At 38.9% G+C, this 26493-nt stretch overlaps 1 protein-coding gene across 1 annotated transcript; it reads right to left on the bottom strand.

Annotated features, from left to right (window-relative positions):
- Positions 1-1518: 1518 nt before the first annotated feature.
- On the bottom strand, positions 1519-26440 carry mfn1b (mitofusin 1b). Its single transcript, XM_062027834.1, has 18 exons — positions 26121-26440; positions 24251-24408; positions 23888-24023; positions 21270-21432; positions 17023-17147; positions 15729-15837; positions 14043-14150; positions 13801-13954; positions 13050-13117; positions 9299-9420; positions 9019-9145; positions 8844-8948; positions 6616-6718; positions 4292-4518; positions 4059-4226; positions 3803-3999; positions 2207-2341; positions 1519-1992 (listed from the first exon to the last, which is right to left on the bottom strand). The coding sequence occupies exons 2-18, from the start codon at positions 24396-24398 to the stop codon at positions 1929-1931; spliced, it is 2259 nt and encodes a 752-aa protein (XP_061883818.1). The 5' UTR covers positions 24399-24408; positions 26121-26440; the 3' UTR covers positions 1519-1928.
- Positions 26441-26493: the final 53 nt, after the last annotated feature.

The following is a 26493-nucleotide window of genomic DNA, read 5'->3' as shown; positions in this document are numbered from 1 at the left end:
CGACAACCAGTCTATATCAACAACCCATTTGTCGACCACCAGTCTATATCAACAACCTGTTTATGTCGACAACCGGTCTATATCAACAACCTGTTTGTTGACAACCACTCTATATAAACAACCAGTCTATTACAACAACCTGTTTATGTTGACAACCAGTCTATATCAACAACCCGTTTGTCGACCACCAGTCTATATCAACAACCAGTCTATATCAACAACCTGTTTGTCGACAACCACTCTATATAAACAACCAGTCTATATCAACAACCTGTTTATGTCGACAACCAGTCTATATCAACAACCTGTTTATGTCGACAACCAGTCTATATCAACAACCCGTTTGTCGACCACCAGTCTATATCAACAACCCGTTTGTCGACCACCAGTCTATATCAACAACCCGTTTGTCGACCACCAGTCTATATCAACAACCTGTTGATGTCGACAACCAGTCTATATCAACAACCTGTTTGTCGACAACCACTCTATATAAACAACCAGTCCATATCAACGACCTGTTTATGTCGACCACCAGTCTATATCAACAACCTGTTTGTCAACAACCAGTCTATATGAACAACCTGTTTATGTCTACAACCAATCTGTATCAACAACATGTTTGTCGACAACCAGTCAATATCAACAACCTTTTTGTGTCGACAACCAGTCTATATCAACAACCCGTTTATGTCGACAACCATTCTATACGATAAACTGTTTATGTCGACAACCAGTCTATACAACAACCTGCTTATCGACAACCATTCTATATGGACAACTCACTCCTGATGACCTGTTTTACCAACAGTCCGTAAATGTCGACAGCATGTTTATGTTATGTTATTTTCATTTATTATGCGCCCCCCCAACCAACTGTTACATCAGCCAGGGGTTTATGTCGACATTGGATCCTTCAATGTTTATCTCCAGCCCGTTTACCTTGAGAACCCATGTGTGTATGAACAAAACTTAACACGTGTTCCAACCTTATTTTCTTCAAATAGCCTGAATTCTTCTCCCCACATGTATTTGTAAGTTACCGTATTTTTCGGACTGTAAGTCGCAGTTTTTCTCATAGTTTGGCCGGGGGTGCGACTTATACTCAGGAGCGACTTATGTGTGAAATTATTAAGACATTAGCATAAAATATCAAATAATATTATTTAGCTCATTCACGTAAGAGACTAGACGTATAAGATTTCATGGGATTTAGCGATTAGGAGTGACAGATTGTTTGGTAAACGTATAGCATGTTCTATATGTTCTAGTTATTTGAATGACTCTTACCATAATATGTTACGTTAACATACCAGGCACGTTCTCAGTTGGTTATTTATGCCTCATATAACGTACAATTATTCAGCCTGTTGTTCACTATTATTAATTTATTTTAAATTGCCTATCAAATGTCTATTCTTGGTGTTGGCTTTTATCAAATACATTTCCCAAAAAAATGCGACTTATACTCCAGTGCGACTTATGTTTTTTTTACTTCTTTATTATGCATTTTCGGCCGGTGCGACTTATACTCCAGAGCGATTTATAGTCCGAAAAACTCGATAGTTTCTTGGTTAAAAAAAAAACTCCTGAAATATTTCTTTACTTTGCATGTTTTCCCCCATAATCCAACTTTTATTCTGACTTTCTACATTTCCTCTTTTCCTGTAAAATTGTCACAACAAGTTAGTGGCCTGATACTCTCTGCCATTGAGTAGATAAGAAAATAGGAGACTTTAATCGAGTGATTTCTACAAAGAACTAAACATTGCTGCGTCAGCAACACACGCACACACAAATCATACTCACGCACACTTTGATGCATGTTAATTGGTGTGTAAGAGTAGCACCCAGATAGTTAGTTGGTTAGTGCTAGTTAGTTAATAGCCTTCATCGTCCTTTTCTTCTGTCAACAAGAAGTGACATCTTCAGAGTTGCAAATATTGCTTGGAAAAAGTCTCCAGCTGTCGCTCCAACTCACTCGCTTTGTGCCTGCAAACACACACACATTGTGTAAAAACACACACACGCATTGTGAAAACACACACATTGTGAACACGCACACTAACACACTCATTGTCAAAACAAAACAAAGCACACACAACAGAGGAGTTGATAATAACTTTTTGATGTTTGAAGCATGGAAACCAATCATTTCCCCTGGTCAATATGAATATATTACTACTAATAAGGAAGCACTACTGACCTCAGAGTCTTGGACTGCTTCTGCACAGTCTCCAGTTGGTTGACTTTTGCTGTCAGCCGAAGGATTTCTTCCTCCAGTTCTTTTTGGGTTTGATCCACTTGCTGACACAATCGACTGAAAGTTGTCATCATCTCCCTGGAAACAAAACATCACACTCATTTATTCCCTCCTCATTTATTCACTAATGTATTCACTCCTCATTCACTCATTTATTCACTCCTCATTCACTCATTTATTTACGCATCAAGCGGCTGCCAAAGTGAAAGTGTGTGTACGTGTGCGTTGGCAGAAGTTCTCTTAAGGAGACTTAAGTTGTGTTTGTGTTCCTGCACAACAACAAAAAAACATGAATAAATTAACAAGTATTATTAATGTCACAGAAACCAAACAACAAAAAATACTATTATTAATACAAATAAAATAGTAACATAAGTACATTTAGAAATAGTTTTGTCATTTTAAATTTACCAATTTATTTTAGTCAAACGACTTCTTGGATACAACTTTTTTTTGTAAAATAGATTTTTCTTAGTAAGAGTTAATATTGACAAAGTGTATGATAATTATTAATATTGAAAAAGTGTATGTTGATTATTAATATTGACATAAAATGTATGATGATTATTAATATTGACATAAATTGTATGTTGGTTATTAATGACATAAAGTGTATGATGATTATTAATATTGACAAAGTGTATGTTAGTTATTAATATTGACATAAAGTGTATGATGATCATGAATATTGGCATAAAGTGTATGTTGGTTAGTAATATTGACATAAAGTTTATGTTGATTAGTAATATTGACATAAAGTGTATGTTGATTATTAATACCGACATTAAGTGTATGTTGATTATTAATATTGACAAAGTGTATGTTGGTTATTAATATTGACATAAAGTGTATGATGATTATTAATATTGACATAAAGTGTATGTTGATTATTAATATTGACAAAGTGTATGTTGGTTATTAATATTGACATAAAGTGTATGATGATTATTAATATTGACATAAAGTGTATGTTGATTATTAATATTGACAAAGTGTATGTTGGTTATTAATGACAAAGTGTATGTTGATTATTAATATCGACATAAAGTGTATGTTGCTTATTAAAATTGACATAAAGTGTATGTTTGTTATTATTATTGACATAAAGTTTATGATGATCATTAATATTGACATAAAGTGTATGATTATTAATATTGACATAAAGTGTATGTTGGTTATTAATATTGACATAAAGTGTATTTTGATTATTAAAATTGACATAAAATGTATGATGATTATTAATATTGACAAAGTGTATGATTATTAATATTGACATAAAATGTATGTTGATTATTAATATTGACAAAGTGTATGTTGGTTATTAATATTGACAAAGTGTATGATTAATAATATTGACATAAAGCGTATGTTGGTTATTAATATTGACATAAAGTGTACGTTGGTTATTAATATTGACATAAAGTGTATGATGGTTATTAATATGGACATAAAGTGTATGTTGGTTATTAATATTGACATAAAGTGTATGTTGGTTATTAATATTGATAAAGTGTATGAAATAGAACTATACTGCCTTACTGCTGCACTTGATGGCTACAGTTAGCGCTGGTGAAGCTAACGATGAGCTGCAGCTTGTCGGTGGCGTAGTCCACAAACTGCCGCTTCAAGGTGCGCTCCTTGGCCTTGGTGGTCCAGGTGAGTCTCTCATACAGGTACAGCAGGCCGTAGAGGGACGCCATCATGCAGATCAGCCTCCAGCCGAGCGTGCGCCACACCTGCACACACATTACGTGACAGCCGCTGCTGACGTGCGAGTGTGTGGCTAACGACGTACCACTCCTCCGACCACGATGGCGCTCATCGACGTGCGGGAGGTGATCGAAGCCACGTTGGTTGCCATGGCGACCATCAAGTCTTCCTGAGTTGCCAGCGCCGTGTCGTGGTTGGGCTGCGCTACGGTGGAAGGCGGTCCCGAGGAGGGCGTGGACGCTGGCAGCGAAGCCTGCGAGACAAAGTACGTCACGTGACCTGCGACACACCTTGCTGGGAGGCGTGGCCTCAGCCTACCTGGATCTTCTGGTCCACCAGCTTGAGGGCTCGCTCGGCGTTGACGGAGCCCAGGAAGCGGTGCACCAGCGCCGTCCAGCCCATGGAAAAGCGAAATGCAATGTCCTCCTGGAAGTCGCTGCACAGCGAGGCGCAGTTGAGGTCATAACTCAGGTCCAACTTCCTGTTGGGCACCAGCAGGTGGACTTGGGCGTGGCAGGCGGCGGGTAGCAAAGGTAACATGCTCTCTAAACGGAAGAAAGGACGACACTTTTTATAACATGATTAAACTTCCATATTATTCGGACTAGAGAGCGCACCGGTGTTTAAGCCACACCCACTATATTTTAGAAAAAATATTTTTTTCTGTATATTGGCCGCTTCGGACAATCAGAATCAATAACTCCACGGTGACGTTTTGGTGAATTTACTGAGGAATTTGTGAAACTGAAACAATACAAAAAGAATGTACCGTATTTTTCTGACTATACAGTAAGTCGCAGTTTTTTTTCATAGTTTGGCCGGGGGTGCGACTTATACTCAGGAGCGACTTATGTGTGAAATTATTAACACATTAGCGTAAAATATCAAATAATATTATTTAGCTCATTTACGTAAGAGACTAGACGTATAAGATTTCATGGGATTTAGCAATTAGGAGTGACAGATTGTTTGGTAAACGTATAGCATGTTCTATATGTTATAGTTATTTGAATGACTCTTACCATAATATGTTACGTTTACATACCAGGCACGTTCTCAGTTGGTTATTTATGCCTCATATAACGTACACTTATTCAGCCTGTTGTTCACTATTCTTTACTCATTTTAAATTGCCTTTCAAATGTCTATTCTTGGTGTTGGCTTTTATCAAATACATTTCCCCACAATATGCGACTTATACTCCAGTGCGACTTATACTGTATATGTTTTTTTCCTTCTGTATTATGCATTTTCGGCCGGTGCGACTTATACTCCGGAGCGACTTATACTCCGAAAAATACGGTAAGTTAATAATACTAACACAGACACTCGTACATGTGTTAGCATATTAGCTCATGCTAACGACGCTAGCTTGATTACATTACGATAGCACGTACAAATATGCATGAAAACACTCCTACAGACGTCACACATGGCACGCTTTAGTGAGTGAGAATTGTTTTAGTTATATTGTAAAACTTACAAAGGTTGCTTGGAGTGATGAATGAAGAATCCATATGAGTAGATACGTTATGGACCGTTAGAACAATGTTTCTTAACCATAGGGCTGGGACCCATTGCTGGGCAGCCAAAAAAAAAATGTTTTAAGCTTTGCTCCATATGGGCCACAGCTGTACTCAGTTGTAATACACATTTCCACCACTTGTGGCAGTAATTACAAGTTTAATAAGCACAAAAAATATGACTAGAGTGGTGAAGCTGTATTTTAATTTTAATTTAATTGACAGATTAGTTAAGAAACATATTTATTGTTATTTATTATTGATTTAGCACTCCATAGTTTTTTGCACATTTATTGACCGATTTTTTAATTTATTTTTTCTCACCCTCCCTCCCCAGCGTTTACCTGTTTCTCACCTTTTTTGTAAGGGGCGCCGGAAGTTGGCAGACCCGTCAGCGATCCTGTTCTGTCTCCCTGTAATGTTTGTCTGATCTTGAATGGGATTGTGCTGAAAATTTTAATTTCCCCTTGGGGATTAATAAAATATTTCTGATTCTGATTCTTCATCTTTTATATAGGAGTCCCTTTCTTCCCTGGTACTTATTTTTGTAATCAGCCTGACCTAAGCCAAACGTTTGTGTGTTAAAATAATAATATTAGTGATAAACACATGCTTTCATATCATTTGACAAGGTTGTGTAGCTGCTGGACTTTAAGTCGGTTACATATAATTATTGACTAAGAATAAAAACAAGAGTAAAATAAGTAATTCAGTGTGAATACTTAAGTGGGCCCCTGGCACCTCAGGAGTGGAAAAGTTAGGCCCTGAGGTCAAAAAGTTTAGGAACCCCAGGGCTAGAAGACGGAAGGGCACTTCTAAACTTCAAAACACTACGTGGGAGGACACTGCAGCCCCTGTAGTGAGTGAACTTGTCCAAAAAATGGTGCCATAGCACTAACAATAACACACCTTTTCAGTGTTTACTTGTTTGTTTTTAACTATTTGCATAATGGCCGTCAGCGAAGAAAAATCCATAAATAAGTTGCACCGTTTTATGAGCCGCGGGTTTAAAGCGTCGGAAAAAAAGTAGGGGCTTATAGTCCGGAATTTACGGTAAATTATTGCTTTGGCTCCACGTTACTGTCACACACGCGCTGCCGTGACAGATGAGAAAAGCACCTGTCATATATCTCTGAGTTGATTGGACGGAGGCGTTGACAGCCGCCGAGCAGCGGAAGGCCAAGTTCTTGCCCATCCCTTCTTCCACGTAGCTCAGCAGCGCCTTCAAACACAAAACACCAAAGGTCAAAAGGTCAGGAGTACATTGTCTGTGCTAATTGTCCTCATCAAGTGAGCTGGAGCTTATCCCAGCTGAGAGGAGGGTCCGCACAATGGACAATTTAAACCAGTGGTTGTCAAACTTCTTTCACCAAGTCGCACCTCAGAAAACACGTGTCTCTGCAAGCACCACCATAATGACAACATTAAAATACAGTAGCGCAGTAGGCCTAAGTATTCATTAAAAACAAGGCAGAGGTTTATTGAATATTTTTGTTACTGTAACATTACAGTTTGAACAGTAACCGTGTTTGAACATAGGAAAACAAAACACTGTACTTTAATCAAGTGATTCTTTGGCGTACCACTAGATGGAGTCTGTGTACCAGTTTGAGAACCACTGATTTAGAGTCTCCAATGAAGTGAAGTGAATTATATTTATATAGCGCTTTTTCTCTAGTGACTCAAAGCGCTTTACATAGTAAAACCCAATATCTAAGTTACATTTAAACCAGTGTGGGTGGCACTGGGAGCAGGTGGGTTAAGTGTCTTGCTCAAGGACACAACGGCAGTGACTAGGATGGCGGAAGTGGGGATCGAACCTGGAACCCTCAAGTTGCTGGCACGGCCACTCTACCAACCGAGCTATACCGCCTCTGAAGGATTTGGTTAGGATAAAGGCGCACACTGACGGGAACATTTCACAAAGACACAATATGGCATCATTTTGCTATTTGCCAATAAGCCAAACATAGGGATGTGCTAAACAGTATCAGCACATTTCTGTGAAAAAAGCATGTATCGCCAATGTCTTTCAATGCCGATCACATACGCCGATTTTGTGATACTTGATTTTTTTTTGGTTTTGTTCCCTCAGCTGACAGAGGTGGCTAACTGTGTATGTTTATATGCCGCTGAGTTAATAATCATCACTTCCATTGCAGACAAAGTATTATTATCACTGGAGGACTGGAGGATAAACATTTTGTGTACAGCTCTGGCAATGGGTACATTCGCAACAACCTGCACAAATGTACTTCAAAATGTAACAATCCAAATAAATATGACTTTTTTGTTTGTTTACTAGGGCATGCATATATAATAAGCATTAGTTTGACCATTTAAAATCAGTAATAATAAAAAGGAGATGCTTGGAAATAGCATAAAAACGCCCCAAAAACTTGGAAAAACACGATTCATAGCGTTACTTTTTGGTGTAACCATCATGAGCGTTCTGTTCAGGTATATTTCTTTTATATTTTGATAAATCATCATATTTATGTATTACTAAATTTAAATAGGTATTGATCAATCTTTAAGATGTGTGTATTTAATTTCAGTTTGCTTTTGACATCTTATTTAGAATTGTAGTTGAAACTTTTACAACCTTGTGTTGCGCTCATGATGGCGTAACCAAACTAATTTCATTTAATGATCTTATTTTGAATATTTATTCCCTTTTTTACATTTAGTATATTTAAATATTCATTTATAAACATTGAATACATTTCAAATATCAATAAAATGCAATTGCCTTCATCTTATAGGGTAATGTTTAGTTACACCAAGTCATGAGCGTAACACTAAGCTTCATCACTTTGACTTGTAATATCTCTAATTCTGGTGGTGTTTTATGTATTTTTTCTTTTTGGAACATGTACTATACATATAATACAATAAAGTCCCATATAAAAATATGTTTCTAGCAATACTTTAATTTTGCCTTTGAAAGTAACACTCCAATGTCCATTAGTGGAGCTGTACACCTTTGAAAGTAACACTCCAATGTCCATTAGTGGAGCTGTACACCTTTGAAAGTAACACTCCAATGTCCATTAGTGGAGCTGTACACTTTTACAAGTAAGAACAAGCAAGGGCAGACAAGAAGGCATGCTAATTGCTAAGCTAGCTTGAAACAAGAGAAGAAATGAGTGCTTAGTAGAGTTTAAAAAGTGTAGCTGGAAGCACGTTACAGCAGGAAGTAAGCTGTTGTTAACAGGAAATGAGCAATATATATGAGGTAGATCACCTCGACTTGGTCATTTAAAAAGTAGCTCGCCTGCTGAAAAAGTATGGTGGTCCAACCCTATGTTGAAGGAACAGTTTGTTGTGACGAGGCCTTGACTTACAGACTTGTAGAGCTTGAGGACATGAGGCAACGGGTGGAAGTCGGCGTGGAATTCATCAACAATGACATTCAGGCGGCAGATCTCCTCCCCCATGGCGTTGGACACCTGCAGATGGCATGATCACATGGCATGGTTGTTCATGTGCTGGTGCTTCCTAGGCTTGGACTAACACTACCTGAGACTCCACATCCTCACTGATGGCCTTGATCTTCTTATTGATGTCATCAATCAGCAGCCTGAGCTGAGTTCGCACAAAATCCAGTCGGTCCATCTGATATTCTCGATCCTCCAGTGCGGCAACTCTGAAGCGCCCCCCGGAAGTAGAAACAAAGCATTTATACACTGGTCTGAAGTCAGCGAGAAGCACTTCTCCTACTGTACCTCTTCATGAATTCCACATTCACTCCCTGCCAAAGCTCTGCTACTAACACATCAGCACAACGCACGCCACTCACCTCTTCTCCGCCGCCTCGATGTTGATGGCGTCCATGATGCACTTGACTTGTTCTGTGATCTGCTCGGCCCTGATAGTGTGCTGCTCAAACTTAGTTTTCACTGCTGACTGCGAGATACACTCCTGCGAGGCCGTGACACACACACACACACACACGTTACTGGGACCTTTGCCGGGGCTGCCGGCAGGAGAGCCAAGAGGAGGCGAGACGTTCTCACACGCCTGCTGCTGCGGAACTTAAAAAAATGCAGGGTGTGTGTGTGGAATGGCAGCAGCAGAGCGTGCGTCTCGCACGTCCCGCCACAGCCCGTTAGTGGAAAGTCGCCGTAACGTGATGGTGACACTTCAGCAAAATTATAAAAACCAGTTAAATGAATACAACCAAATATACAGTCAAAGAATAAGAAAACATTTTATACAGCAGATCACCGCTTATCCAGAATTTCTACTAAATCCGAAACGGCCGCGGACCGGCACACACGCGCCGGCAGACTCTTTCCGCTTTTATTGAAGTCAATGTGTCAGTTTCCACCGCATTCCAGCGCTGAATATACGAAAAGTTTGAACATTAAATATCTTGTCTTTGCGATCTATTCAATTGAATATAAGTTGAAAAGGATTTGCAAATCATTGTATTCCGTTTGTATTTACCATTTACACAACGTGCTAACTTCACTGGTTTTAGGTTTTGTATTTATAACTTATAACCAGTGTTGGGACTAATGCGTTACTAAGTAACGCGTTACTAAGTAACGCGTTACTGTAACGCTGTTAGTTTCGGCGGTAACTAGTAATCTAACGCGTTATTTTTTTATATACAGTAACTCAGTTACCGTTACTGCATGATGCGTTACTGCGTTATTTTACGTTATTTGTATGTAGTATCGGCTAGAAACTGAAGATCTGAGTGTGCTTTATTGGAGCGCTCCGGTGGAAAAGAAGAGGCGTGCTTTCCCCCACCCACAGAAAGCACGCCTCCACGCAGGGGAGACGTTCCTCCAGAACCGTACTTCGGGTCTAACAACCTTCACTTTACCCGGAAGAGGGTCTTTACAGCTGAGGGTGAATGACGAGCCCGGCGGTTTGTTGCAACTTTGTGACTTTATTGCACGCAGCCATCCACCAAGCTAGAGCACCTACACGCACTCACTGTCGCCGCTCCCTCACCTCTTTCGCCCACTCACTCACTGACGTCACTCACCTCTCATGCTGTCATATCTTAAAGGGCCACACACACACACATACGCTACTCTCATAACAACTAACAAGACATCATGGCGAAGCCAGAAGTCGAGTTTTTTAACATGGAGACATTCTCAATACTTTTCTTTTGTCGAGCACAAAGAAAATAACATTTTAGTTAAATGTAAGTTGTGTCTTGGATCAAAGATCCTATCTACTTAGAGTTAAAGTTAAAGTGCCATTATGTTGCAGCTATTTAAAATAGTTTTGTCAATTTTTTCTGGCCTGAAATAAATTGGCCCTTTGAAACATATCTTTGTCTTTGTGTGTTGTATGTAGACCACATTGCTTTCTGAGTTCAGTGATGCAAATGCATGTCAAGTTGATCAACAGATGGTATTATTCTCCAGTGCAATAACAGTACTGAAATGAAGGCTAAAAGGGCATTAATGGGAGCCTTAAAAAAAAGGGGGGGAAAAAGAAGTAACTAAATAGTTACTTTTCACAGTAACGCATTACTTTTTGGTGTAAGTAACTGAGTTAGTAACTGAGTTACTTTTGAAATAAAGTAACTAGTAATTGTAACTAGTTACTGGTTTTCAGTAACTAACCCAACACTGCTTATAACACACTAGCTGTTTGATTGTAACATTCATCTTATTTGTAGTTTTCATTAACACATTATTAGGTGTTAAAAATCTCCATTTAAAATTTCTACTGCTCATCATTAGCATGTCTATAGCAAATCCAATGTATATTAGCTTCCAGCTAGCGTATTTTATGAAAAGTGGAGCCTTAATTTACTGGAGTGTTTTTTTGAGTCAGCTTCTTTGTTGGCATTGAAAATTGCAACATTACCCAGGGGTAGTTTGGCTGAGTCCGCTCTCAGTGCTGCTGGAGTGATTGCCAAGTGCTTAAGTGCGACGAGTCGGCAACCGGGGTAACATGGCATCTTTGGAGTTTACGTGACCAGGGGGATTCGATCGGTGCCGGAAAAAAAGTGCCTGATTAAGTAGCCATGCCTAGTAACAGGCAAGCAGTGTGGATTATGAAGACGCGACTCTGCGTCATCTCAGACTGCTGCCAAGTGGCCAACAAAGCAGCGTATTGCCACTAGCAGCTTTAGGGGGGAAGAAGGCGGCGCTACAAGAGACAAAAGGTAAGACGGGAAAGTAAGACGGTGACTTCCATTCCAACTATGGATCATCTTTCATTATCGGTTATAGATTTTACAATTTAAAATGTCTTTAATAAGTTTGTGGGCATATCAGAAGGCTTACCATAAATTGATTAACGTGGACCCCGACTTAAACAAGTTGAAAAACTTATTCGGGTGTTACCATTTAGTGGTCAGTTGTACGGAATATGCAGTGTACTGTGCAATTTACTAATAAAAGTTTCAATCAATCAATCAAGAGCAGGGGTGTACAAACTTTTTGACTTAGGGGCTGCATTGGGCTAAAAAAAAATGTTGTCCCGGGCCGAAGGCTGACTACATGTAAAGTAACTATATATTTATATATATCCTATACATATATATGTGTACATATTAAATGAAAATAATGGATATATAATTAATAATTAATATAAATAGACATTAAAAGTATGTGAAAGTTGGACTCCTAACTTGTTTACTTTCCTGACAACCTCTTTAAAGTTTTGTAATCAATCAGAAAAATAAAGCAACTAAAATGCGGCAAACATGGATAAGTGTGGAGAGAGTTTTGCATTATTCCCATCATGCTGTCTATTGGATTTTAAATGGGTGTCATTTTGAATTTTTTATGGTGCGTGGACATTTTTTTTTAAATAATATCCACAAAAGTATGTGTTGTGTGAACATGTCTGTTGACATTTCGTGTTGGTTACATTTTTTTTTTCACCATGATTGGGGAAGGTTGGTTGCAGTGGGTTATATAAGTGAATGCTATGCATAGTTCTAACCAGAGCTTTATTAACAGTCATTGACTTGAATTACTCGCAATATCCACATGATGGCAACAAAATGGCAATATCAAGGGCAGTCGTATAAAGTGTGGGCAATGTTGCTTATTTAACTTTTGCCGTATTGCGGGCCAAATTGAAGACGTCGGCCGTAGTTTGGACACACCTGGCTCAGAGAGTATTTGTTATGTCTGCATCTATTATTTGCGGGACGTCTCGAAGTGAGAATAGCGGGGATCTACTGTACATGGAATATTTGCTGACTTTCCTGGTGTAACAAGGATGAAATACACCTTGGAAGCTTGAACAAATAACAGAACGAAATCAAGATAAGAAAGCAAATCAACAGAAGCCCTCGCCTTAGTGAATCTAGACTTCAACAATGAAGACGCAGGTTGAGAGAATAAGCACCGTGATCAAGCCAGCCTGTTTGAAGAGGTGCTCGATGGAGGAAGCTGGAAAGAACTTGTTCCACGTAAGATTGTCCTACTGGAGACCCCCTTCCATTTTCTACCTCATGTTTTACAAGCTGGGAGTTTTAACAAACATGTTGACTTGTCTCTCTGTTTTCAAACAGGAGGGGTGTCACACTGTTCAACTGAGATGATGTCAACACACACACAGACCTCAAACCTCCTCTCAAAGCTCTGGAACTCCTTCAATCTCTCCTGGAAGCCTTCAGCCAGAGCGCCACCTGGTGAATGAAATGCAACATTGCTCACGTTTTGATGTGAAGTGAAGAACCTTTTTTTTAATGGATTGGTTTTACAAGGTTGGACTTTTTCAGGACTACTAAGGTCATTGGTACTGTAGTGGTTGACATAGTGCAGCTACTGTTCACTCATTATCACACCGTGATTACAGAACTGGCCCGTAGGCACCCTCCACTTGGCATTAAAAACTCTTCAGATTCTGATTCTGATTCTAATCGTTACATCCCCAACTGTGCTGTAGGGGGCTGAGGGTGAGCAAATCCTCAGTCAAAACCTTCTACTACGTGCCGAAAGCCTGTTGTAAACTTCCCGTGAGCTCGTTGTACACAAACACGGCGTTGATCTTGTGGCACCAACTGTTCTGCAAACAATCCGCGAGGAGGGAAAAAAAAACTTCACACTTCAGCACATCAAACCTGGTCAGCCACCTTAAACGCCAGAATGATGTTTTGAAAGCCTATGAAGACGCCTCCTGCCCCAAGACCAGCTGCCGAGACTACAGTGACTACAGTGAAATCTACATTTCATAAATAAAAGTGTATAAGTAAGTTATCAGCTGTGAGAAACAGGAAGTTGTCATTATTGGCTTGAAAACAAATATCGTGCATCCCTAGAAGTAACTAGAAGGACTAAATTAATCAAAGCACAGGGTCTGCGTGCTCACCTGTCTCGGGCATGCCCTGTGCTCGATGCATGCGCGAGTTGAGCACCTCTTTGGCGGACACGAAGAAGATGCGGTTGGGTGCCTGCTCGCGGTCCACCACCTTCAGCTCCTCCACCAGGAAGTTCACACAACGATCTGTGTGCTGCTTCCTCACCTAGCGAATCACATGTGGGTGTTGACTTTCAAACCAGTAAACCAGGCTGACTTTGACGTTAGCAGTAGCAATGAAGAGAGTCACTTACATCCTCCATGTACTCGGGCTCATTGGCCGAGGCGTCCCAACGATTGTTCAGGATGAAGATGTTGGGCTTTGACAACCGCTCGTTCACTTTGTGAAAAAAGTGTTTTTCCTAGATGACAGCAAGTGTGAGATGGACAGTGTTATTGAACATGGCAGGTCTCTGCAGAAGTGTGTTTAGAACATGTAATTACATCATTCCATATCACAGACCGACGTGGAAAGGAATGTGTGTGTGTGAATAGCTACTGCCAGCTCAAGATCCACATTGCGTGAATGCCTGGGCAGTCAGTCACATGCTGCAAGCTGCCACCAGGTTAGAAATAACCACACTGCTTGCTTTCTGCTTCTGGACACTGTATGTGAGTTGTTAACTAGCAGTAATAACTGACTAACTCATAATAATTGCAGGGAAAGTTTATTTAATCAGCCAGTCAAGCAAAGGCAGTGTAACTGTCTAACTCACAGGTGTCTAACTCAGGGCCTGGAGGCCAGAACTGGCCCGCCACATAATTTTAGCATTTTTTAAAAAGTACATAATTATTAAATAATTGCGTAATATCATGGTTTTCGATACTGCTATGCTAGCATTTTAACTTATTTTGTATGTTTACACAATGGCTTCTGGTACTTGCCACCATTTTACGATTATGGTAACTTCTCCTATGTTAGAATGCTAACGTTTGAAAACTTTAACAAATGTTGTTTGTTTACACCGAAAAATCAGTGATTTTCATACTAGCCACATTCTTAGAACTATGTTAACTCATCTCTAAGTTAGCATGCTAACTTTGTATGTTAGCATTTTAGCTATTTTTGTATGTTTGCACTTAAAAATCTTGGATTTTAATACCTTGCACCATCTTAGGGAGTATGTTAACTTCTCCAATGTTTGCATGCTCGTGTTTGTATGATAACGTTTGTGTGCTACCATTTTAGCCAACTTTATTTGTTTAAACATAAAAATCATGGATTTTGATACTTAGTGCCATCATACAAGTATGCTAACTTCTTCTACATTAGCATGCTAATGTTTTATGCTAGCATGTTTATTAATTTCCTTCGTATAAACCTACAAATCATGGATTTTGATACATGGCGCAATCATACTCATGTATGGTAACTTATTCTACATTAGCATGCTAACGTTTTACGCTAGCATGTATGCTAATTTCCTTCGTATAAACATACAAATCATGGATTTTGATACATGAATTGAAATACATATACCATGAATTGATTAACGTGGACCCCGACTTAAACAAGTTGAAAAACTTATTCGGGTGTTACCATTTAGTGGTCAATTGTAAGGAATATGTACTGTACTGTGCAATCTACTAATACAAGTTTCAATCAATCAATCAATCAATATCGCCATCTTGCAAGTAAGCTAATTGGTTCCAGGTTGGTTTAATGCTTGGTTTTTAGCTTTGATCGACCCAGGGCCAGAGGTTCACAGCACAGATAGCAGGCCACTCGTAATTTTTGCGGGGATTTTCTAGTTAATTTTATATTATTGTTACAAAGAGGTCCTTTGTGGGCAGCCGTAACTGCCATGTGGCCCTCAATGAAAACAAGTTTGACAGCCCTGGTCTAACTGACCGCGACTGTCAGTGTAAGCCTGTTTATTCTTAGCACCACCCTTCACACAGGAGGACACGGACCCACACAGAAGAGAACCCGTCATTACCGTGTTCATGAGAGTGGATTCGGAATTGGCCACCAGCACAAAGACGTCGGCGTCCAAGCAAAACTTGTCTATCCAGCTGTCCAACTCCGATGTGACATCTGTGCCTGGGCTGGTAAATGACAGGGCAATTATTCCACCAGACAAAAACATATCCCTTAAAAACATGAAGTGTCAGTTTGACCAACTCGGGATGCACGATATGTTTTTTTTAATCAAGCCGATACCAAACATTTGGAGGTAAGAAAGAGTGAAACAAAAGTGTAGATTTGTCCTGACAAATGTCAGTATTGGTGTTAAATATTTATGGAAAAGTGCTGTCCGATGTTTCCTAAAAAATAACTTTAAAGCCCTGTCCATCTGTTTACTGACATTGGAAACTTTGGACAAACAATCGCTCAAAATCCTTGACCGAAAACCACAACACCACCATCACTGTTTAGTTCTCCAAAAATATAGATTGTTAAATTTAGCTAACATTCAAAGATTAGCAGCAATACGAATGGCCCATCCAATCCTAAATAACACTGCACAAGCGCCACTTAAGCACTTTGTCCAATTTACATCTGCTGTGACAACTAGAAACACACGAGCCTCCACCAGGGGGCAGTGTGGCGTACCCAGATGTAAAACATCTTTTGCACAATCAGCCTTTTCATATAAAGCGATAAAGGAATGGAACGACCTCACAACAAACTTGAAATGTTTAACAGATTACTCTTCATTCACAATTGAAGTTAAAAAGTGGCTCTGGAGAAATCAAAGCTGCTCACACGGTCACTAAGGTGGGCACTATGATTGACACATCAACTTAATGTGTATTATATTTATCCATGAGAGCATTTTTGTTGTAAATTGTGAGGTGTGTCTGTTAAAATCATGGTTGTTTTTGCAAATGATGACAGATGTGAACAAGAGCATGTATAGTCTTTGTGTGATGATGTAAATGAGGTGTGGTTGTATTGTATATTAAGTATGTGTCAATGGAAGGGAATTGTATGACTTTTGTTAATTTGATTACATGCTATAGTATGATTTTATTGTCATAATTTTATTGCATGATTTTTGTATCCCTTTAATTTAGGCAGCCAGGGACTGCAGATGGAAATTAGCTATTTAGCTATAATCTGGTATAGAACATATCTGTCTTTGATCTTCATGTTTCTGTGCATTGTCCCTTCAAATAAAGATTAAACTAAACTAAACATATTCAAATAAACATTCTTGGGACAAGCGGTAGAAAAAGGATGGATTGATGGATGGATTCTTCCTTATACGAAAACATCTATTTGTTTACCTGTCGACAAGCACCAGGTCGTCTCGAAGCAGGGCGCACTTGGTCTTGGGCCAAAATACACGAACCAGACAGCCGGCGTCCAGACTCTCATCCATGTGCAGGGCATGGGCCAGCTGGTTTACGGTCTGTTGGGTTTTAAACGTACAACTTTATGGACATGTCACTCCTATATTAATGAAATGTAGCTGGCAGAGCGTCCATCCTTGCTCAGTGACTGTTGCAGAAGCACAAACTAATGTGCGTGTGAGTCACTATGTTTCCATGCACACTCTCAAATGTGACTATTGGTCATACGCCGTGTGCCTCCCGTACACTGGGGGCGCTTGTTTCCTTTTAGCATAGATTAATGTGTTGCTTTCCTAGTTGAGCTATGACATTACACCAAAACAAGGTATCTTTGCGGCTGCTTACAAGTAAACAACCTAGCTCTTGTTGCACCTGATTACAAATATTACGTCTCCAATGGCTGTGCTGATGTTGAATAGTAGACAGCATCAAAAAATTACCATAGACTACCCTACGAACAAGAAACTAATACCAAGGAGGTCTCGGATTGCTGGATTGGATGCGGGTGTGAAGCAAAGACTAGTGGGAGAGAGTTGTTTTGAAGGAATTTCCGGACAGTGAATGGAAAGAAAACTATTGATTGTCTCAAAGTTGAATCAATAATCTCCGTAGATTGATGGAAGGAGTTTCAAGTCCAAAGGAAATACTTTTAGTTCGTGCTCTGATACCGCTTCGAATGAGGGATGCTATTGTTGGGTCCAAGCTTGCCTTTTATGCGGATTACAGAGTTTAAATTGCACAAATGTAGCCATACCGGTATCTTTTGCTGTGCCTATGTTACGGCCGTTTTCTCTTCTTTGCGCCTGACAGGCGATGCACAGGGCATCATCTTTAGCTCAGCCCGCCCCTTGCGTGTTTATGGAGGCTTCTCTGACACACTATGACGCACAATGACACGCTGCCCTTCAAACTTGAAAAAAATATGGTGCGCCGTGCCGACTTTTCGACCGCAAAGTCAGCAATGCTTTGGCCAGCTACTGCTTTTTAAAGAATAAACAACACATTACGTTATTACTTACATCAAAAATACTGAGTACTCTCAACAGTCATAAAAAACTGAGGCAAGTTTTTTTTAATATACCGTATATATCGGATAGGGGTTTTTAAACTAAAAATAGCGCGGTGTCAGTTTTGGTCCATATCGCACAGCCCTAATTAGCGTGAAGAGGTTTGTGTACGTTTCCTTTTTTGCCTAATACAATTGCTTCTCTTCCATCTCACTCAGTTTTGTTCGATAGTCCGAATGAAGCTGGCATTCTCCATTTCCTTGGCTACCTTGTTAAATAAATGTCTGTTTATTTTTCTCTCCAATCAATGCACTTCAAAATGTTCTGTTCTTTTAATTTGTGAAACAAATAAAGTCCCCTCTTTAACCAAAATGTTGCCTATGTTTTTATTGAACGGTACGTGCTTCTGGGACTGGTGCATTTTCTCAAAAGCCAAACACGATCAAATTAAGGTGTTTTCATGTATTGTAGGATGCTTATTTATTGCTGAATTATTAGAGAAATCAGACTGATTTCATGCATGGAAACGTAGTGAGTGTTTGTCTTAGGATAGGCTGTGGCTTACCTGTGACTGTAAACATGTGAGCAGGTAGACAATGAGAAGATGGATGGATATGTTAATCCTGGGTTTCTGCAGGTGTCAGCAAATCTAATTTAATGCTTTTTAATGCAATTTAATGTCCATGTCCAACTGCAGATGGTTATTATACTGTACGTGTAGTCATAAGCATACAATTGTCTGTGTAGACAAAACTGTTAGCATTTATGTTGAACAGTTAAAAAGTTTACAATAACTGGCCAAATGAAGCACCAATGTAATCATTATATATAATAATAACAATGCAAGTGACCCTTTCAAACGCAATAAATATTTTCATTACTGTTGTATTTATTTACTCTTAATTGGAAGGTCAATAACTTCATTATCATAAATGAGTAAACAAACAAAAATAAAATGCACTCAATCTTTGTTCGCAAAAATTTCACTTCATTGACGGCGTGGCGAAGTTGGTAGAGTGGCTGTGCCAGCAATCGGAGTGTTGCTGGTTACTGGGGTTCGATTCCCACCTTCTACCTTCCTAGTCACGTCCGTTGTGTCCTTGGGCAAGACACTTCACCCTTTGCCTCTGATGGCTGCTGGTTAGCGCCTTGCATGGCAGCTCCCGCCATCAGTGTGTGAATGTGTGTGTGAATGGGTAAATGTGGAAATACTGTCAAAGCGCTTTGAGTACCTTGAAGGTAGAAAAGCGCTATACAAGTATAACCCATTTATCATTTATTTAAATATTGCATATTTTGAAGGGCAGTTTTTTCCCCAATTGGAAAAACTGGTTCGGTTATTGTTTGTGTGTTATTGTTTGTGCTATGTTGTTATCTCTTGGGATGAGTTCACTGCCTGCAGGTGCTGCATTGCCATTCTGTTTAGACTGAGCTTTCAACCGGAAGTAAAAGTGCCGTTCCGTCTTCTAGCCATCCATAGCGTTATTACTCGTATGGATTATTCACTCATCCCTCCAAGCAAGTTTTACAATATAACTAAAACACCTTTTACTTACTAAACCTTCCCGTTTGTGATGTCTGTAGGAGTGTTTTCATGCATATTTGTATAGACTGAGCTTTCAACCGGAAGTAAAAGTGCCGTTCCGTCTTCTAGCCATCCATAGCGTTATTACTCGTATGGATTATTCACTCATCCCTCCAAGCAAGTTTTACAATATAACTAAAACACCTTTTACTTACTAAACCTTCCCATTTGTGATGTCTGTAGGAGTGTTTTCATGCATATTTGTATAGACTGAGCTTTCAACCGGAAGTAAAAGTGCCGTTCCGTCTTCTAGCCATCCATAGCGTTATTACTCGTATGGATTATTCACTCATCCCTCCAAGCAAGTTTTACAATATAACTAAAACACCTTTTACTTACTAAACCTTCCCATTTGTGATGTCTGTAGGAGTGTTTTCATGCATATTTGTATGTACTAATGAAGCTAGCATCGTTAGCATTCACTAACATGCTTACACGTTTACGAGTGTCTTTGTTAGTAATATTTTTAGTCTTTTTTTTTTCCATTTATTTATTTATTTCAGGCAATGACATAAAAAAGTACAAAGTTGACAACACATAATAATATAAATTAATATAGTGCAAAAGGTAATGCATAGTACGTAATGCATGATTGTCCTGTTTTGCCTGGAAGGGAGTGGGAAGAAGATAACTTATTTAACCCCACCCCCAGTTATCCATTCAGTGATTATTCACATGAGTTTCACTCTTACTTTGTTCAAGGATTATAATACAGATGTTGTATCATAGTGGCATTACCACAGGTAACAATAATTATTACACTGTAACAATAATTTGTATCAACAATGTAGGAATAATGAATATACCAACATTGGTAATAGACAACATAGCAATAATGGTAATAGACAACATAGCAATAATGGTAAGGAAACATTGAGCACATGTTAACACTAAATATTAACTTAGAATGAATTTTTTTTTGTATTGCTTCAGTTTCGTAAATTCACCAAAACGATGACTTCTGTTTTGTTTGACCAACCGTTTTACTGCCTTGTTACAGACATCGTTTGGATTCAACAAAGGTATGTAAATAAACATTAACAAAATATTTCTGTGTAAATAACGTATATATCTGCGGCTTATAGTCTGGTGCGGCTAATATATAGAAAAATATTTGTTTCTTATAAAAATTTAGTGGGTGCGGCTTATATACAGGTGCACTTTATATATACACTTTAATTTTCCTGAAGGAACTCTCCTGAACGAATCAATAAAGTACTATCTATCTATCTATGTAATGCTTTTTCACACAATTCATTTAATGACTTTTAATGCGTTTTGATGGCCCGCAGAAACCCTGTAATGAGTGTTAATTTAGTAAACTGAACGTCCAAATACAATTATTTTTGCCTGTAGCAGTGTAAAAATGCAGCTTTAATAATTTAATCAAGTCAAACTGGTTGTCTTGCTTCCAGGGAGGAAACAATAACAAGCTTCCCACAACAAGGGTTGGAATAAGATAATGATTTAATATAAAGATAACAAAAATAATATGTAAGGATATTTCCATAAAGTATGCTCCGGACTCATATTTGTTAGAGTGTCTCTTCAAGGAGGCAGTGCATTTGCAGATGTATGAAAACAATGACCTTGATGCTCTTCTCCTCGTCCGAGCCCTCAGTCTTGAGGTAGGCCTTGTCCTCATCGGTGCCCTCCACGCTCAGGAAGCAATTGGTGGTGTGGCCAATACCGCTGGGTAGCACGCGGTCCCTCAGCATGGCGTTGACCACTGTGCTTTTACCGTTACTCGTCCTGGAAGTGCACAAATGCGGAATTCAATAAGCAGTGTAGCCATGTTCCGCCACTATGTAGCATCTAAGAAAAAGTCACATTAAGGACTTCACGTCAATAAAGTGAAAAAGGAGTCAAATCTCTCTGAGAACTTCTTCCGTGAAGCTGGAGCCTTTTTTTCTTTTTTAAAAAAAAATAAAATAAATAAATAAATAAATAAATATATATTTTCTGGAGTATATTTTGTAGGGGTTCAATGATAAATACTAGGAATTATGACATCATACAGGTAAATCCAATTACATTAAAATGACTGTTATTATCAAATAAAGCGAGATTACCCGTACTGCACTCTAAGAAAATTCAAGCACTCCTGCTTTCCGGGCGTGGCCACCGCTGCTGCTCACTGCTCCCCTCACCTCCCAGGGGGTGAACAAGGGGATGGGTCAAATACTGAGGACAAACTTCACCACATCTACTGTGTGTGTGACAATCATTGGTACTTTAACTTGTCAAACAGTGGGGCGGGCACGTGTGACCCCGGGGAAATGCTTTATCAGTATCATGCTTCAAACCCGCTTCGAAAAGCTGTGCACTACAAAAGGTGCTCATTGTAGTAGCCATTAATCCTGACTTAAATGATAAATGATAAATGGGTTATACTTGTATAGCGCTTTTCTACCTTCAAGGTACTCAAAGCGCTTTGACAGTATTTCCACATTTACCCATTCACACACTGATGGCGGGAGCTGCCATGCAAGGCGCTAACCAGCAGCCATCAGAGGCAAAGGGTGAAGTGTCTTGCCCAAGGACACAACGGACGTGCCTAGGAAGGTAGAAGGTGGGAATTGAACCCCAGTAACCAGCAACACTCCGATTGCTGGCACAGCCACTCTACCAACTTCATTTCGATTAAAAAAAACATTTTATTCATTTTTGTTTTGTAGGTTAAAGTGCTTTATATATTGTGCTCCTAAATTGGTGATCAATCTCAAATTGGGTTTATTTAATTTTATGTTTCAGTATCAAATTATTCAAGTTGGTCAAAAAAAATTTATAGTTTAAATATGGATGTATATTTTTTTAATTTCAGGCAAATTGATGCACTTTGAATATTTTCTGTTGCAGACTAAAAACATTGTTTGGTAAGTTTTTTTCTTTAATGTTAAAAAAGGACAAAATGTGTTAGAATAATTGTATCTAAGTTCTCACAAAACTTTGTGTTTCAATGAGTTCTCGGCGAGCAGACAAAAGCTGTCTTTGAACGTACCAAGCAGAAGGCTTGTAAAACTCCACTGTGTAGGATGGGAAGCAACATGAAAGTGTTCTGCTTCTTTCATGTATTGTAATCAACAGAAGGAGATTGTCTGGACCCAAGAACTACAAAAGCGGAGAGGAAGCAGGACCAGACTCCCCTCCAGGCGACCTTTTCTGTGAACTGTTTTATGACCTTTTCTGTGAACTCTTTTACGACCTTTTCTTTGAACTGTTCTGTAACCAAAGGCGATGGCTGTTTACGACCCATGTCCCTTAGAAACAGCCGTTGCCATGTAATCAGGGAAAGTCCAAATAAAAGAGGCGGCGTACAATCGTTCGCCAGAGCGTGCTGGAGACTGTACAAGAGTACAGCCCAGACGTCTCTCCTCAAATTGAGCCAAATTTAATTCTGTCTCTGTTTAATTCCTTGTTTTTACTTGTCTTGTTTAATAGATGTCATCAGTGTTTGAACCTGACACAATGTTATGCAGAAGTGTACTTATAACAACTTTATAGACAAATAATACTATCTATAGTTGCGACAGAGAGTGGAAGGGGGAGTAAATGTTTTCTTCTTCCTTGGGGGAGGGGGCTAACAGAAAATAATTGGGAAGCACGGTTGTACAGAAACATGGCGTTGACCGTGTGGGACTTCTTCACTGCTCAAGGGGAACACAAATGTTCCGCAAACATCTCGCAAAGAAGGGAAAAAAAACCCATCACACTTCAACATAGCCACCTGAAACGCCAGCTTCGCTACGACAGTGTTTTGAACGCCAGCTGCTAAAGAAGCGGCCCCAAAGAGAGGTGCGCATAAACCAAAGTTAAATGGAACGCTCTCCCTGACCACCTGAGGGCACCACAGACTGTGGATGCTTTTAAAAAAGGCTTAAAAACCCTTCTTTTTAAAAAAGCCTTTTTTTAGATATATGCATACTAGTTCTAGCTATTTGGCTGTTCTAGTTTTTATTTATTTTTTTATTATCTTTTTATTTTTATTTTTTTAATACACTGTAGCACTTTGAGGTTGTTTACTCAATGTAAAGTGCTTTTTACAAATAAAATCTATTATTATTATTATTATTATTAAATCTACATTTAAAAAAATTAGTTTTTGGTTTGGAAAAAAAACAATTCTGCATCCCGATTACTTTGACTGTTTACTCACTAATTTCAGACTTTGAATATTATATTAAATTGCGGTTATGAGTGCATTTACCTGCCAAAAAAGGCCACTTTCATGTGTCTGCGAGCCAGCACCTCCTTGATGACAGCAAGCTTCTCTGCATAGGCCTGGATCTCCAACTTTTGATCCAGACTTGCGATTTTCTCCAGAGCTTTGTTCTCACATGTTTCTGTTGAAAAAAAAACACAAGATCCTGTTTAAACACCTGCGACTAAATTCCCATAGCAAAAAAGTCGACAAAAAAATGATTATCTTGAATTGAGTAAATAAATGGCCCCGGCCACATACAGGTCATGACTCTTGCACAATCGCTTATTTCATTGCCTCCTAAAAGGTTGGCAGAACAACAGATGGTGTCCCTCCTTTGACAGACGATGACCAAGCAAGGCATCTTACCCTCCACAAACTTCGAGGTCTCCGTCACGTAATTGAGTAGCTGCTCGAACACGCCGCTGATCGTCTTCTTGGCCACCACGAAATGCTTCAGGGGGGAAAACTCTCCCCGGGCCGAGTCGGTCCGTAGAAGTGGAGGAACCGCCGCCATGGTCTGTGGACTGGAAACACACATAGATGAACACAGTAACCACACCACACTAGAGGATTATAGAGTAGCAACTTTAGAGCCCATTGTGCTGACAGTTTAGCCTGTGTAACAAACATTTTCATAAGTATTCATAAACTTAAATAAAGCCAACTGTTGTTTATTGACAACTGTTACTGTAAAACCAGACGCCATAGATCATTTGATATGGTCCTTGAAGGCCTGTAAAAAATATGTGTCAATAAGGTACCATGTCTTTGCTTACTAAATGTATTTGTTCTTTTCCTTTGGACAGGGAAAACATTTAGGTATTGCATTAAAATGCAAATGTTTTCAATATTACAACAAATATTGTATCGTCATACTTTCCAAACAATTGTTGAGGTTAAAGTTAAAACAAATGCTGTAGATATCTGCTTGAACTATGATTTCAAAGCAATTTCACCATCAAATAGTTCACTGTAGATTTTAGGGGTTAATAGTATGGTGTTTTTTTTTACAGCATATTAACTTTAAACAAAAAATTCAAAACTGATTGATTGATTGATTGAAACTTGTATTAGTAGATTGCACAGTACAGTACATATTCCATACAATTGACCACTAAATGGTAACACCCGAATACGTTTTTCAACTTGTTTAAGTCGGGGTCCACGTTGGTCAATTCATGGAAATGACATGAATGTTTGTGCCACTGCTTAATAACTGTTTAATAAATACACTTAGACTTAGTTGTGATTTCCCTCTCTGCATGAAAGTTTAAAATAAGCATATATTAATGCGGTATGAAGAAGAATGTTTTAATGTAGACACATAGAATCATCATACTGCTGTGATTATATGCATCAAGTGTTCATTCAAGGCAAAATATCGAGATATATATCGTGTATCGTGCGTGACATGGCCTAAAAATATCGAGATATATATCGTGTATCGTGACATGGCCTAAAAATATCGAGATATATATCGTGTATCGTGACATAGCCTAAAAACATAGAGTATCGTGACATGGCCTAAAAATATCGAGTTATATATCGTGTATCGTGACATGGCTTAAAAATATCGAGATATATATCGTGTATCGTGACATGGCCTAAAAATATAGAGATATATATCGTGTATCGTGACATGGCCTAAAAACATAGAGTATCGTGACATGGCCTAAAAATATCGAGTTATATATCGTGTATCGTGACATGGCCTAAAAATATCGAGATATATATCGTGTATCGTGACATGGCCTAAAAATATCGACATATACATCGTGTATCGTAACATGGCCTAAAAATATCGACATATATATCGTGTATCGTGACATGGACTAAAAAATATCGAGATATTAATAAATGGCCATATCGCCCACATATATATATATCGTTAAATGTAGCAAGTTACTTTTACCGTGTAGTTTGTCTTGCAGTTTGCTACAATTAGCTTAGCTACTTGTATTGGAGAGTAACTTGGGAGATTTGCTTACTACATTTTCCAAGTAGCTTGCCCATTAACTGGCCACAGATGTAAACAAGTAGAGCATTAACGAAACTTTGAAGGCATTGGCAACAATATAACCCATTTTCAAGCGTTCAATACATGAAATAATTTTGGTTTCCCAGACAATTATAACACTTTAAACGAGCGGACTGACACAAGCTAGCCGGTTAAGCTAGCTACATGCTACAAGCAAACATTCTCTAGCGGGCATTAGTGCCAAAAAAGTGTTATTACCACAGTCCTAAGACAACCAGCCGCTTCTTCTCATAACAAAAAAACAAACTGCTCCTTTACGACGGTGTTGTTAATCCCTGCGTGTGTCGAGACGACGACTTGATGTACTTTCACGTCAACCTGGCGAACCTTCTGTTGTAGCGTTACGTATTGTCAAATTGGACGACTTAACAGGAAACTTACAAAGGGGGATATTTCAAAATAAAGCTATACCTATTTGATAAGGTTGAATGCCTTAACTTTGTTAAATTAGCTATTTATCAATGTGGAAAAAAACACAACAATTTGTACTCCGTTTTAGTCAGTATTATCTTCCCACAGCCAATTGGGTGGATAGTTTTTTTTACCGACGAAAGTAGACAACTTCCGGTTT

This window comes from Entelurus aequoreus, linkage group LG19, assembly GCF_033978785.1.
Source record: "Entelurus aequoreus isolate RoL-2023_Sb linkage group LG19, RoL_Eaeq_v1.1, whole genome shotgun sequence".
In the NCBI taxonomy this organism is placed as follows: domain Eukaryota; kingdom Metazoa; phylum Chordata; class Actinopteri; order Syngnathiformes; family Syngnathidae; genus Entelurus; species Entelurus aequoreus.
The sequence above is the reverse complement of the archived record's forward strand: the minus strand, read 5'-3'. Positions and strand labels throughout refer to the sequence as shown.